The 14,135-nt window shown below is 32.3% G+C and overlaps 3 protein-coding genes, 1 non-coding gene and 2 pseudogenes across 6 annotated transcripts, besides 2 other annotated features; 2 read left to right on the plus strand and 4 right to left on the minus strand.

Annotated features, from left to right (window-relative positions):
* Positions 1-44: 44 nt before the first annotated feature.
* TVAGG3_1027060 (ankyrin repeat and SOCS box-containing protein 4 family) lies at positions 45-2,201 on the minus strand (the record flags this gene model as incomplete). Its single annotated transcript, XM_001323307.1, has 1 exon — positions 45-2,201. One exon carries the CDS (start codon positions 2,199-2,201, stop codon positions 45-47), a length of 2,157 nt encoding a protein of 718 aa, XP_001323342.1.
* Positions 2,202-2,660: 459 nt separating this feature from the next.
* On the minus strand, positions 2,661-2,731 carry TVAGG3_1027070. Its single transcript has one exon. It is a non-coding gene; the product is annotated as a tRNA-Gly (tRNA).
* A 325-nt stretch (positions 2,732-3,056) lies between these two features.
* Positions 3,057-4,280, minus strand: TVAGG3_1027080 (uncharacterized protein; the record flags this gene model as incomplete). Its single annotated transcript, XM_001323306.1, has 1 exon — positions 3,057-4,280. The coding sequence occupies one exon, from the start codon at positions 4,278-4,280 to the stop codon at positions 3,057-3,059; it is 1,224 nt and encodes a 407-aa protein (XP_001323341.1).
* Positions 4,281-4,359: 79 nt separating this feature from the next.
* Positions 4,360-4,969, minus strand: TVAGG3_1027090 (annotated as a pseudogene). Its single transcript has one exon. A coding segment is annotated over exon 1 (610 nt).
* A 2,242-nt stretch (positions 4,970-7,211) lies between these two features.
* Positions 7,212-8,008, plus strand: TVAGG3_1027100 (annotated as a pseudogene). The gene has a single exon. A coding segment is annotated over exon 1 (797 nt).
* Positions 8,009-8,013: 5 nt separating this feature from the next.
* Positions 8,014-8,729, plus strand: TVAGG3_1027110 (ribonuclease H-like family; the record flags this gene model as incomplete). The annotated part of the gene is made up of 1 exon (XM_051255054.1): positions 8,014-8,718. One exon carries the CDS (start codon positions 8,014-8,016, stop codon positions 8,716-8,718), a length of 705 nt encoding a protein of 234 aa, XP_051080628.1.
* A 3,944-nt stretch (positions 8,730-12,673) lies between these two features.
* Positions 12,674-13,364: a terminal%2Cinverted (terminal inverted repeat of Maverick-1A transposon ID:TVAGG3_1027120).
* Positions 12,674-14,135: part of a mobile genetic element that runs on past the window's edge.

Here is a 14,135-nt window from a genome sequence, read left to right on the forward strand (position 1 = left end):
ATTTAATAAAAATTAGGTATCTTACACCAGCATGTTTTATTAATTTAATCACGATAACCATATTTTCTATACTTGTATGCATATTTATTATATTCATCACGAGGCTCGTATTCTATAACAATAACTAAATTTGCTGTACTTGTTGGCGCAATTGCTGGTATCAAATCAGACTGCGTTCGGCATTCAATTGCAGTGATTCCGTCGTTATCTTGAGCATTGATGTCTGTCCCATTTGAAATAAGAAGATCTGTATATGAGCTATTCTTTGGTGCATAATGGAGTGCCGTTTTCCCATCATAATCCTTTGTGTTCACATCTATTCCATGATTTATTAATTCTAGAGCAATTTTATATGAATTCTCATCGTAATAGAAATAATAATATGTACCTGCATCAATCATGATGAGATGAAGAGCTGTTCTTCCATATTTATCAATTGCATTAACTTCAGAACCATGCAATAAAAGAATGTTGGTCATTTCTATATTTTTTGTTGCAGCTGCAAGATGTAATGCAGTTCTATCCTCATTGTCTCTCTCATTGACATCACATCCATTTGAAATAAGAGTTTCTATCACATCATTGCTTTTTTTGATAACTGCAAGATGAAGCAAAGTTCTTCTATAAGGTCCATCCCTAATATGAATATCTGCACCTTGTGATATAAGGAATTCTGTCATTGATTTGAAATTCAAAGCAACAGCCACTGCGATTGCAGATCTCTCATCATCTTTTCCATTGATGTCTGCACCATGTGAGATAAGAAGTTGAACAAATATAATATTGTTATAAGAAACAGCATAACAAAGAGCAGTTTTTCCATATCTTGGATCTTTTGCATTGACATCGGCACCTTTCAAAATAAGGAACTCTGCCATTTTCATGAATTTCATTTTTAATGCAGTTATAAGAGGTGTCACACCATATTCGTTTTTCGCATTGATATCTGCACCATGTGAAATCAAATATTCTGCATTTTCGAGAATACCAGTTGTAGCCGCAATATGAAGAGGAGTATTTCCATCAACCATAGAATTGACATCCGCACCATAAAAAATTAGAAGTTTCATAAACTCTATATTATTTGTCCATATTGCATGATGAAGAGGATTCATTTTCATAATTTTATCTTTAACATTGAAATCAACTCCACATGCAATTAAAATTCTTACCATTTCAATATTGTTTTTCTGAAACGCAATATGAAATGCATTTTCTCCGAATTTGTTTTTTGCATTAATATCCGCACCTTTTGATATAAAGAAAACTAACATATTAAAATTATTCATTTTTGCGGCACAATGTAAAGGCGTATTTCCATTATTATCTTTTGCATTGACATTCGCTCCATGAAGAAGAAGGAAATTTGAAATCTCTTTATGATATATACTTACTGCATAATGAAGAGCAGTATTCCCAGATAATCTATTTTTTATATTAATATCTAAGTCATTTGATAGTAAATAATCAAAAAGGTAATAAATATTAAAGTAATGTGAAAAAACAAAACATTTTCCAATATCCTTTGTCTGATTGATAAAGACTAAAAATGAAAGGAGATTATAGAATTTAATACAATCTCGAAAATCAATTTTCAATTTATGTTCATTCATCAAGTATGTGACGAAATCAATATTATGAGATATTATTGCATTTTTCATGCATTTATCATCTGGATGACATTTCTTTAAACATTCGCTTATAATTTCTGGAGCACCACTTAAAAATGAAAGAGCAAGGCAGTGACAATTTATATTCGGTTTGAACTTTGTTATAATAAACTTAAAACAATCTACTGCACCATGATAACAACATAATTCAAGATATGAATATGGAAGAAATGAATCTGGATAAAAATCACTTTTGATTTCAAAGTCTTTATCAAATTCATCTTTTTCTGTGAATGCAATAAATGATTTCAAATTATCATCCATAATTGCTTTGCAAATTGCATTTTCTTCATGATAATCTAGTGTGAACATCTTAGAATTATATTCTTCAAACTTTTGTTCGTGTGATTCATTGAACATAAATCCATACTCTTTGTATACGAAATAATCGAAAGTTGATGAAATTTCATTAATCTTTTTTGGATGATATTCTTCGTAAACTTTTTTGAACAAAATCCAATATGACTTGAAGAACTTATTATTATATTCTGATGCACATGATATTATTTCACATACTTTGCTCGGGGACATAATTTTTGTTTCAATCAAGTTATTTTTTATCTCATTGAAAATCTCGGTTATTTTTCCATCATCTCGTGTATTTAATCTATATATTTCAGAGAAAGTGTGATGAAAATCTTTGATTATAATCTTTTCTCCTCTCTTTGAACGTTCCATGATAAATATGAAAATCTATTAAATTCTATCGTTGTTGTCTTCTGTTAAAAAATTTATGAATGCAGATCATTAAAGTCACGCAGTGCTCAACATTTGAATGCTATAAATATTTATAATTTTAGTTGCATATCAATTCTTTCAAAATGTTGTAATTTTTGTAAACTTTATATTTGTCCAGACTATTTTTAAAAAATTTGAAGAAAGCAAATGGAAAATACGTAATAATTATTAAAGTGGATGTGATATTGCATGTTTTGTAGCGAGGCAACTAAGAACGATATAATGATGAAAAAAAAGAAATAAAGAAAAAATTGCACTGCCCGGGAATTGAACCCGGATCAAAAGCTTGGAAGGCTCTCATGCTACCATTACACCAGCAGTGCTTCACATTTTTTTCCTCTTATGTGATCTTATGAATATAAATTAGTACTTTTTATTGAGAAATTGTAAAATTACATTTTTTTGTGTAATTTGATGTTTTATGCTTTAATCCATATTGGCAACTTGAAGAACATTAACATAGTAAATGTTTTGTTGATAGTTATCTCGCAATTCAATTAATTACTTAATCTAATTATATGAAATTATAGTTATTCAATAAACGTAAAGAGAATTAAGGTGATATACTAATAGTATATTCCAATGGGTTAAAAAATTTAAAAAGCTAGTTATTGTTTTTATTCAAAAATGAATAAAAATTTTTTTGGTTTATTTTGGTGCTGCATAAGGATCTTTGAATGGCTCAACGTGTCCAACTACTGGTTGTGGATATGCAACGACGTATGCGACTGGTTGTGGCGGCATCATTGCAATTGGTTGTTGGACATTACTGAGCATTCGTTCATTGAGATCTTGTAGATTAGTTTCATTTTCATGATTGTTCCTCTTCTTTCTGCACAAGCAAATAACCAACACAATTGCACCTCCAATGATCGTAACACTGAAGATGGAAGCGAATCCGTAGATCCAAATTGGAATGCGTACTCCAGCAAAGTCTTCAGCCCATGCGAATGGATCTGTACAATTACTATTGTTGTAATCAGTGCAATTATGATGTCTTGTTCCATTTCCACTTGTGCAATTGTGATACTTCGTGCAGTTATCATATCTTGAACCATTATTGTTTGTGCAATTATGGTACTTAGAGCAATTATAATTAGTACAATTGTTATACTTAGAACAGTTATTGTTTGTGCAGTTATTATACTTAGAACAGTTATAATTTGTGCAATTGTTATATTTGGAACAATTATAATTTGTGCAATTGTTATATCTAGAGCAGTTTGAGTTTGTTCCTGTGTTGTTGAATCCAGATGTGAAAGTTAATCTTCCGGCAGGTGCAGAATCACTGATATAATAAGCCTGGTATGGAGAATAGTTGCTGTTGATTAAGTACGTTTCAGAATCTGTTTCTCTAACATCGACGACATGATGCACCCAGTTATCCGTTGAATTATATGGATTTGTGTGAACAGAATAGAATGAGCTTCCAAATCTTCCACTTGCGACGTATTTTCCTGTCATGCCATATGAGAATCTTTCAGTTTTAGCACTGCTATTTGCAATTCCTTTTTCAGCAGTGCGGAAAGCAGAGAAGAGACAGTTCTTTTCTCCGTAAGCAGTTTGAACAGAGAAATTGGTATTTCCTGATGCTGTTATAAAGTTTGTGCAAACAGTGTTACTCATGTTATAAACAGCAAAATGAACTGAGACAGGTGTTTGTTCATAAGTATAGAAATTAATTTTTCCTGATGTGTTGAAGTAAAGTACAGTAATATTTGTGTTTCCGAGGATTCCCAAGAATGTCCTTCCACTTGTTGCATAACCATGAACACCTTTGAATTGTGTGAAAACAACATATGAGTGTCTTTCAATGTAACGATATTCATCAAAGAATTTTCCAACAATGTTAAAATCATGACGTGGAGGCATATAAATAGAAAGTGTTGTGTCATATTTGGAAAGATTGTTTGCAATGATTTGTGCATATGGATATACATAGAATGAGAAGTTAATTAATTTTACCAAACTTTTTCGACACTTTTTGTAATTTCGATCTCAAAGTTGTCAAGATTGTAAAGTTTAGTTGTTGGTCTGTATCCAATGCTGATTCCATACTTAGATTTCAATGTTGTTGTTTCTTTAAGATCTTCGGAAATTTTATAATCTCCATATCTCACCGTTGAAGGAGAATCGGTCCTGATTTGAATATCAACTGGGTCATGTGATAATATGGTGGTGCAATACAATTTATTTGCTGATATATTCAATCCTGATTTATTAAATTTATACTGATTTCCTTTTAATGGGTTGAGAATGAATTCTAATGATTCACACTCTTTTGGTAAGCTAACAACATGGAATTCAGTTAATAAGCGGTCATTAAAATGAATCGTTTCTTCAGGTAAAATATGATAAAAATGCGATTCAACCTTTTTGTCGTTAATGTATAGCTGCTCCAATTTTTCTGCAATTACCAAATAAAATTTATGATCAGGTTTTGCTTCTTTTCTAAGATCAAAATGGATACTATCCTTTCTATATTGATCTGAGATATTATACGAACCAAGCTTGGTAATAACCAATTCACTTAGTGCGGTACAAGCAAGGAAGGGAAGCATAAAAATTTTGAATTTGAATTCTCCAAATAATTAATTTCTGTTGAGTAGAACCGAAACGGATCATTTTGAGAGGGAATCTGAATTTGAAATGATATTATATTTTTCAAAAAATCAATAATACATATATCAACGAATCATTTCTATTTGTGAGAAAAGAGAATTATCGTTATCGTCTCTCACAATTTTCAGAAGATACATCTTCCTAATTTCGATTTGTCAAAATGGCAATTATCACTGTGTTTTATCAAGTAAGAATCCACCTTGCCAATGAACTAATAAGGAGTGATCGTTTCCATAAATCGGATTTATATTTTTCTGGAAAATATCAAAATTAAAAAAAAATTAATATTATCTGTTTGATCCAGTTAAGTAAAGAGCTCTTGTTAATGCTAACTTAATAACTCATTTATATAAAGCTTAGCTTTTACAATTTTTATTATTATTATGCAGATTCATTCTTGATTAATTGCAAATAAATTGTTGAAAAGCAAGGAATAATTCTAAACGATTAAATGCATCACACAGAAAGGAAAAAAAATTACCAATCAAATCAATTAAAATTATTGGAACAGAAAACTGTATTTATCCAGTAATCAATTTTCCAAAAGTAAAAATCGAATATATTATTAATTTTTTTAATCAATTATGACAGTAGATTGTTCTAGGTTGTGAAAGTAGATAGTATATCTCGTTAGTAAATTCAATGATATATTTTTAATATAAATGCCTTTTCATCGCTAAAGAATAATGCCATCAAATTCAAAAGCAACTCAATTTTGATTCAGATAACGATAACTTTCTCTCAAAAGTGAAACTCGGTTCAGAAAAGTGACAATGTTGCATAATAACTCGTTTGAACCACAAAATTTGAATGTCTTGTATAACTTCCAATGATGTTACGTCTATAGTCTAGTTTTTGCTCATCTTGGTTTGCTATGTGCATAATTCATAGACAGAATATATAGAAGATAAAACATGCACATTTAAGTACATACTTCCTTTCAACAAGAATTCTTGTCTAAAACTCGAGCTATTTGGGGAAAAATATAGAAGCTGCCAAGGATATTTATCTGTTTTAGTATTCATCCTTTTATATGAAATTATTTGAGAATTTACACATCTATAATATATATAAGAAAATATCTCTAGATTTTTTTAGAATTATTGTGCTATATCTAGGGATGCGCTAATTACGCCATTTGACCGGGCGTATATTTTTTTTTGTTCGCCCAAAAATTTCGCCATTTGAGAAATTCAAAAATTAAAAATAAAATTTTAATCTTGATTTTTTTATTTTCGTGATTTTTTTGGAACTTACATAAGCGATTAAATACATTTTTTAAGCACTCGTTTATTATATGTAAATATATCTTAATAAATTTAATTCCTTAAGGTAGAGCGTGTTCAAATTTAAAATCTCATACAATATTTTCTTAATGGCGTATTTTTCTGAGGTCGCCCAAATAAAGGCGAATTCAAAATTGAGAACTCCAAGGCGTATGGCGAGTATTCAAAAAGTACGCCACTTACAAAATATTGAATGTGGATTATCAAATTTTTGGCGTGTTCAATTTCAAAATATTGATACTTAGTTTATATCACTCTAGATGATGTTATGAATGTAACAATAACACAAATAGAATTTTTTCTTAGAGATTATTTTAAAATTTTTATTTTAAAAAAATGTTGAAAATAGTATTTTAAGTATATTGTGTAAAAAATTAAAAAAGACACAAATTTAATCATTTTTATATATGCAATGACAAATTCCAGATATGAAAAATATCCTGGTGATGAAAGGACTTATGAAAAATTAGAGTATAATGCAAAATCCAAACATTGGATTATGGGTTGTACTGCTTAGGTTCCCACCCAAGATGGAGATTCATTCAAATGCGCCTTTAAAAAAAGAGATGATCACCTAAAAAAGAAATCAGCAATGGGAAGCTTCATAAATGTTTCCCTGATAGTGCAAAACAAAAAGATATTCGAAATTTTATATTATCTACAGAATCACAAATGGAAGGTTCTGTTGAATTTAATGCTGATGGAATTTTTCGCAGATTAGCTATCCTATTAGCAAAGCATAATATCTCTCTCAGCACAGGGAAAGTGACGAAATATACAACTTAATTGTGTATAGCTTTTGTTTAGGCAATACAACATCAAAGGAGAATGGAAAAACTGCAATACAAGTTGGAATGGAAAAAATCCCTCATTACAAGCGCGATAAGCTCAAAGATATACTCATACAGACATCCAAAGAGATTCATTCAAGTATTATGGCGCGCTTCTCTACGTTCAGCATGCCTTACGCTAGTGTCGCTCTAGACGAAGTACCACACAGAAGAGATCTTTACTCGACTTTGTGTTGGAAAATCCTTGCTTTCCAATTCAGTCTTATCCAGCCCATACAGAAAGAATGACTGGATTGAAGACTGCCAACTACACACTCGCGATCAATAATGGATTGAAGGCAATCCATGATTGTCACGTGCAGATCGGCTGTGTCATAGTTGATGGAGGAACAGCACAATTGGCTGCACTTACTGGTAAGGATAATTCCATCCTTGCCTTATCCAAGGTGCAATGGATGAAGGAAATCATTGTTGTACCCTGTATTTGCCACAGGGTACACAATGCTTATAAGGCGGCAATGAACCATCCAGCAATTTCACCATTGAAGGATCAATTGCTGGAAGTTGCCGAAATATGCCGCCAGCATGTCGAGGTTTTTGGATCAAGATGCCCATCCAATGTCGAAACAAGATGGGTATCCTTCATCTATCCTCTCCATTTTATCTGGACCAAGCGGGCGAAGGTGACATTATTCCATTCCATTCCTGACGGAACAGAAGATCTTTATAAGTGTTCCGTCATCTTCGCCAGCTTGGTCCTGATCTTCGAAGACCCGAAGTCTCCACTTTCCAGGGTCTATCCTTGCATCTATAATGCAATGAAGGCTGGAAGAGCTTGATGCCGAAAACAACAGATTCGCCAGAATCTTTAGGGACATCTTGCTTGAGAAGACCATTCATTCGCAAATGGGAGGCCTTTGGGCATTTGCATACATCATTACACCCAAAGGCCTCATGTTTGCTAGGAACAGTATCAATAGCAGAGAATTCCCTCCCCCAACAAGCGGCTACGTGAAGATGTTCCACTACCGGCAGAAAGAGGAAGACCCGATAGAAGATGTCAGGGAAATCTTCATGGGAGACGCCGCCGCTGAAGCAGAAGGAAACACCGAACCACCAGCACCCTCGTTGAAGCACAATTGGCCAGCCCAGGATCTTAATAGATTCAATGAAGATCTTCATGAGCAGGAAGAAGTTCATGAGAGTAATGATGATACTGAGGGTGAAGAGCTCTGTGATTCTCCGATGGTTGATGCTGCAATTAGCTGGTTCACAAGCGAACTCAAAAAAAGAGGACGTAGTGATGATGTGATTGATGATATAGTTAAACTATTTAAAGATATGATTGCCAATAACAATCATATCTTTAAAACATCAAGAACTGTAAGTGGCTTGGACATTTTTGATTTTAATTTTAAAATCAATGATGAAAATTGGGGATTGTTCGCAAATATATGCCTCCGCATAACTTGCTGCACTTGTGCGGAGGCAAGCTGTGAAAGAACAATCTCAGCCCAGCGTCTCATCTTAACTTGTTCAAATTTAAAGATGAGTAAGGAATTAATGGACGCTAGGCTAAAGATCATGAAGGGAGCTAGTTGGAAAACATAGTTGCTCTTGTCTTTGTAAAAATTATAAAATATTTTTTTTAAATTGTATATACTTGTATGTTTATTCGAAATGCACTGAGGTGGCCAGCCTCAGTGCATAGTTGTTTTTGTATTCATTCTTCGTTTTGAACAATTTTGTAATTTGATTTTGTTTTCGCATTTAACTTTGTTATGTATTGTATTGATTAATGATACTATCCTATGTATTTCCAACTAGAATATGGTTGGCCAGACCATATTAGGACCATACATAAGATATGCATCAACTAATTTTAAACCAATTGTGAATTCCATTGAAGGCCATTCAATGGAATCCACAATTGGTTTAAGTGTTGCAGTAAGCAACACTACAATTAAAGAAATGAAGTGTTTTAAAGAAGAATAAATATGATTTTATTCATTAAAATTGAAAGGATAATAATTCAGAAATTTTGAAAGAAAGACGGCTTTTTTTAATTGAGTGATCTGAAATATAATCAATAAATATTATCAAATTAAAATAAATAAGAGAATTATATAAAAATGCGTTTTTATTTTGAATAAGAATTCAAAAAATGGTTAAAAGTAAATTGTGGTTGAGTAGTGATCCAACTGCTCTACCTTAGAGTATTTCTCCTTTGATTAATCCTCCTTAGATTAATCCTCCTCAGGTTATCCTCAGTCTATCCTCAGACTACTCCTCAGATTATCCTCGAACTACTCCTCAGATTATCCTCAGTCTATCCTCAGACTACTCCTCAGATTATCCTCGAACTACTCCTCAGACTACTCCTCAGATTATCCTCGAACTACTCCTCAGATTATCCTCAGACTACTCCTCAGATTATCCTCAGTCTATCCTCAGACTACTCCTCAGATTATCCTCGAACTACTCCTCAGACTACTCCTCAGATTATCCTCAGATTATCCTCAGACTACTCCTCAGATTATCCTCAGTCTATCCTCAGACTACTCCTCAGATTATCCTCGAACTACTCCTCAGACTACTCCTCAGATTATCCTCAGATTATCCTCAGACTACTCCTCAGATTATCCTCAGACTATCCTCAGATTATCCTCAGATTATTCTCAGATTATCCTTAGACTTGTCCTCAGATTATCCTCGAACTACTCCTCAGACTACTCCTCAGATTATCCTCAGATTATCCTCAGACTACTCCTCAGATTATCCTCAGACTACTCCTCAGATTATCCTCAGACTATCCTCAGACTACTCCTCAGATTATCCTCAGTCTATCCTCAGACTACTCCTCAGATTATCCTCGAACTACTCCTCAGACTACTCCTCAGATTATCCTCAGATTATCCTCAGACTACTCCTCAGATTATCCTCAGACTACTCCTCAGATTATCCTCAGACTACTCCTCAGATTACTCCTCAGATTATCCTCAGATTATCCTCAGACTATCCTCAGATTATCCTCAGATTATTCTCAGATTATCCTTAGACTTGTCCTCAGATTATTCTTAACACTTTGCATATAAATCTCTAAATAATTTCTTATAATACTTTCTTTTATTTTTATAAAAATTTTAAAAATTAATATTATTTTTTTCTCTTACTACTTTTAATGAGTGAAAAAGAGAAAGAGGGGAAAAGAGAGAAAAGAGAAAGAAAAAAAGAGGGGGAAAAAGGGGGCGGCGATAATTTTATATTGTTTTGTCTTTTGGCCGAATGGCGGGTACGAAGTACCCGCCATTCGGCCCCAAAAATGGCGTATTATTCTATTTTTAAACGGTCATGGCGTAAAACCGTCGCATCCCTAGCTATATCAATATAAAAAGAAATTTTTAAATAGAAATTTGATGTTACATCGCAATAAAAACAGAATATAATAAAATACTAGGAGATAAGTGATTATATCGACAAATATTCATTGAAGGACAATACATAAATGATTGATCTATCATATTATAGCATGCATACTCATGACATATATAATTTCTGTCAATAATTTGGCAACCTAATAATTTAGTCAAAGTTTTTGAGAAATAATCTGAAACATGTATTCTTATATCTGTGTTTTTTAAAGAAATTGAATTAAAAGTGTTTAATCCGCAATAATATATATCAGTTATTTTGGTATTTTCAAATGCACTGATTTGTATACTGTTAACTTTTGGAGGAAGGACTAATTCGTTGATATTTGTAAAGGAGAAACAGACTATATCAATACTTTCAAGGAGAGGTGGTAAAATCACTGTTTTTAATTTAAAAAATTCATAAAATATTGCATCAAATATTGATGTTGCTCTGGCACAGCTTAAATCTACATATTCAAGATTATTGCAACTACGGAACGCATAACTTGCAATGAATTTTAGAGGAATCGTTAGAGTGAAATTAATAAATGAAGTACTCGAAAATCCCCTGGCAGAAGAAGTTCTCGTTATTGTTGGAAGAATATCTGGAAAATAGTTGGATGGATATCCAATCAAAGTTTTGTAATCCTTACTATAAAGTACTCTATTATTGACGCAAAAATAAGGACTTTCTGAGAAGAATTCTTCTAAATAATAGCAGCGAATAAAAGCTCCAAGTGCAATTTCTTTACATGATTTTGGTATCGTAATGTTTTTAAGTTTTGTTAAGAAAAACATATGGGATGTAATAACTTCTAAGCTATCTGGAAAAACAATGTTAGCAATTTCTGATGAATGAAAATGACACACGCCGCTGAATGTTTTGATTTTTATTTCAGAAAAGTTAGCAAACACGCAAGAGGAACTTGCAAAAGCATAAGTCCCGATTTGTATTACATTCTTGGGACATATAAATTCGGATATTTTGGATAGGCAAAATGCATAAGAACCGATGAATTGAATGGTATCAGGCAGTTTAATATTGGTGATGTTACATTTAAAGAATGCATAATTACCAATAGATATTACTTTTTTAGAATTAACATTAGATGGAATTTCAAAAGTTCCTTTAAGATCTGAAATACATGGATTCTCCCCGTCTCCAACCTGTATAGAGTCTGTATCATAATCAACATATTTAAACTGGGGACTCTCAATTTGACTCATGAAAAACTTTACACTCTTATATCATTTTGACAAAATGTATCAATTTTTTTTGTTATTAAATGGTTTTCGATGCTGAATATAATTTACAAGTTTTTAATAATTATTATTAATTAAATTTCAACCATATTAATTTTGAATTAAAAATGTACGTTTGATAAAAACAACAACATCAAATGTACATTAGACACAATAGTTATAGATCCCTAATTAATACCAACGGAAATTGAAGAAATAATTATTAATGACCAAATTGATAAATTTAAAGAATATATAACTCATAATTCTGTAGATGATACTGATGTACGTGTTCCCTACTGGACGATTACACCTCTTATTGCTTCTGCGTATTTTGGATCAGTCAATATTTTTAACTTTCATCATATTTGTTTATATCAAGAAATTTCATCATTCTTCACGATTTATTCAATTATTGGAGGAAATATTGATATTATTAATGAATGTACAAAGAATCAAGCAGTTGATATTAATGATCTTCCTGAGATAATTAAATCATATGGCAATAAATACTTTGATTATATTTTTGATCATAACCTTTTTGATGTTAATGGCTTTCTTTTAGATGATGTCATTGAGTCTATATGTAAATCGTTAAACATGAAAGAAGTCTTAAATTTGTTCGAAAAAGATGAAGGTTCGATTGTTCCATAATGTAGAGTGTTTCCAATTATAGAACTTCTCAAGAATGAAAATGTTGATCTTTATAAGATTGATAAAATGAGTCGAAATCTTCTTCATTATTCAGCAATGTCTAATAACATTGATGTATGTGAGTTTTTATTAAGTTCTACCAAAATACACATCAATGCACAAGAAATTACCGATACGACAGCTCTTCATTTTGCAGCAATATATAATCCCAAGGAAATATTAGAGATATTACTTGAGGTTGATGTAAATATAAATGCAGTTAGTATACATATCATGTGTACGGAGGTACTGCGCACCTACTTACCCATTATATGTGAATTTGACACTTTACAAAACCATTAACGTATATTTTACAACACAAACGACAACACTAACTTAACCTTAAATATTTATAAAGCCACCAACCACTTCACCTCAATAACGTTTTCACAAACGACTTCACTACTGTAAAAAATAAACGTTCTCACTTACAAAAGTATTGCAACTCTTCCCATTGCTGTGCTTCACACAATAGTTCATATTCTTCAGTATCGCTGCTGTCGCTCCAATCGTCAGAGTCAAAGTCACTGTCAAAATAAATGTTAGTAAGTTTTGACAAAGCTAATGAAACACGTTTACCGTTTGTATCGTATGCTTGTATAAACTTTCCATTCTTCATTCCTTCATAAACGCTCAAACTAACTTTACCCTTTCTCCCTCGTATCTGATAGAATGTATTTTCACGAGGAACGAAGAACAAATTCTTGAACTCATGACCGTTGTAGTTTGTTATCTCAATAGTTTTCATCATTTATTTAAAAATAAAATAAAAAATAAACTTAAAAATTAATGATATCACCACCCTCACACGTATGAAAACATAGCACAAAAATAAATTTAGGTGAAGTGGTGAGATCTCACCTCTTTTTTCACCCTGTTGAATTCATTGCTTTATAACTCTCTTCCTTGGTTTCTTTTTAGTTGCTTTCTTCACGTCTGTCTCCAACTTGACTGTCTTTCTTCTTCGTCCATAATGATACCAGTTACTTCCACCAGTCAATGGGTCAAATGGTCGTTCATAAGGGTTTCCATACATTCCATAAGGACCATACGGAAAACTACTGGTGGAGAAGAAACATTTTCTTTAGTTCCATCGACTCTATTTAAATGCATTGTTTCACCTTTCATCTGGGCATTAAAGTCTTTTGCGTGTTTTGCAAACTCATCGTCCTTTCCTAAAGCATTTTCTGACTCAGTCGCAACCAAATTGGATGCTTTATTTATGAGCCCTATTTTATTTAATCTTAACTTCTTTGCAACCCAGCCTCCAATCTTCCCTTTATTTGCATCTAATGTCTTTGAAACCCTTCCTCCACTCATTTTATTTACTGCGTCATAAGCTCCAAGTGCTTTTGCTCCAAATGCTAATGCTTTTGTTCCCATTGCGCCTAAAGCTGCCCAAGCTACCATTTACCCATATTAAAATCATCTCTCTTCAATATTATCTCATAAAAGTTCTCGTTACTGGAGAAAGTCAATGAAACATAAGCGTTCTCACGGGCTTCGCCCCTCACTGCTTTGCGGTCTATCTAACTTATTTCTTAATCATCTATACGCTTCAAAATGTCTGAACAATTGCTAACATCTTCTACAACAGTTATTTCATCATGAATGACCTTCAAAAACAAGCTCATTTAATATGCTATTAAAATCATCTCATAATGAGTCCATCCTTTCCGT

The sequence above is a fragment of the Trichomonas vaginalis genome, chromosome I (genome assembly GCF_026262505.1).
Source record: "Trichomonas vaginalis G3 chromosome I, whole genome shotgun sequence".
NCBI lineage: Eukaryota > Parabasalia > Trichomonadida > Trichomonadidae > Trichomonas > Trichomonas vaginalis.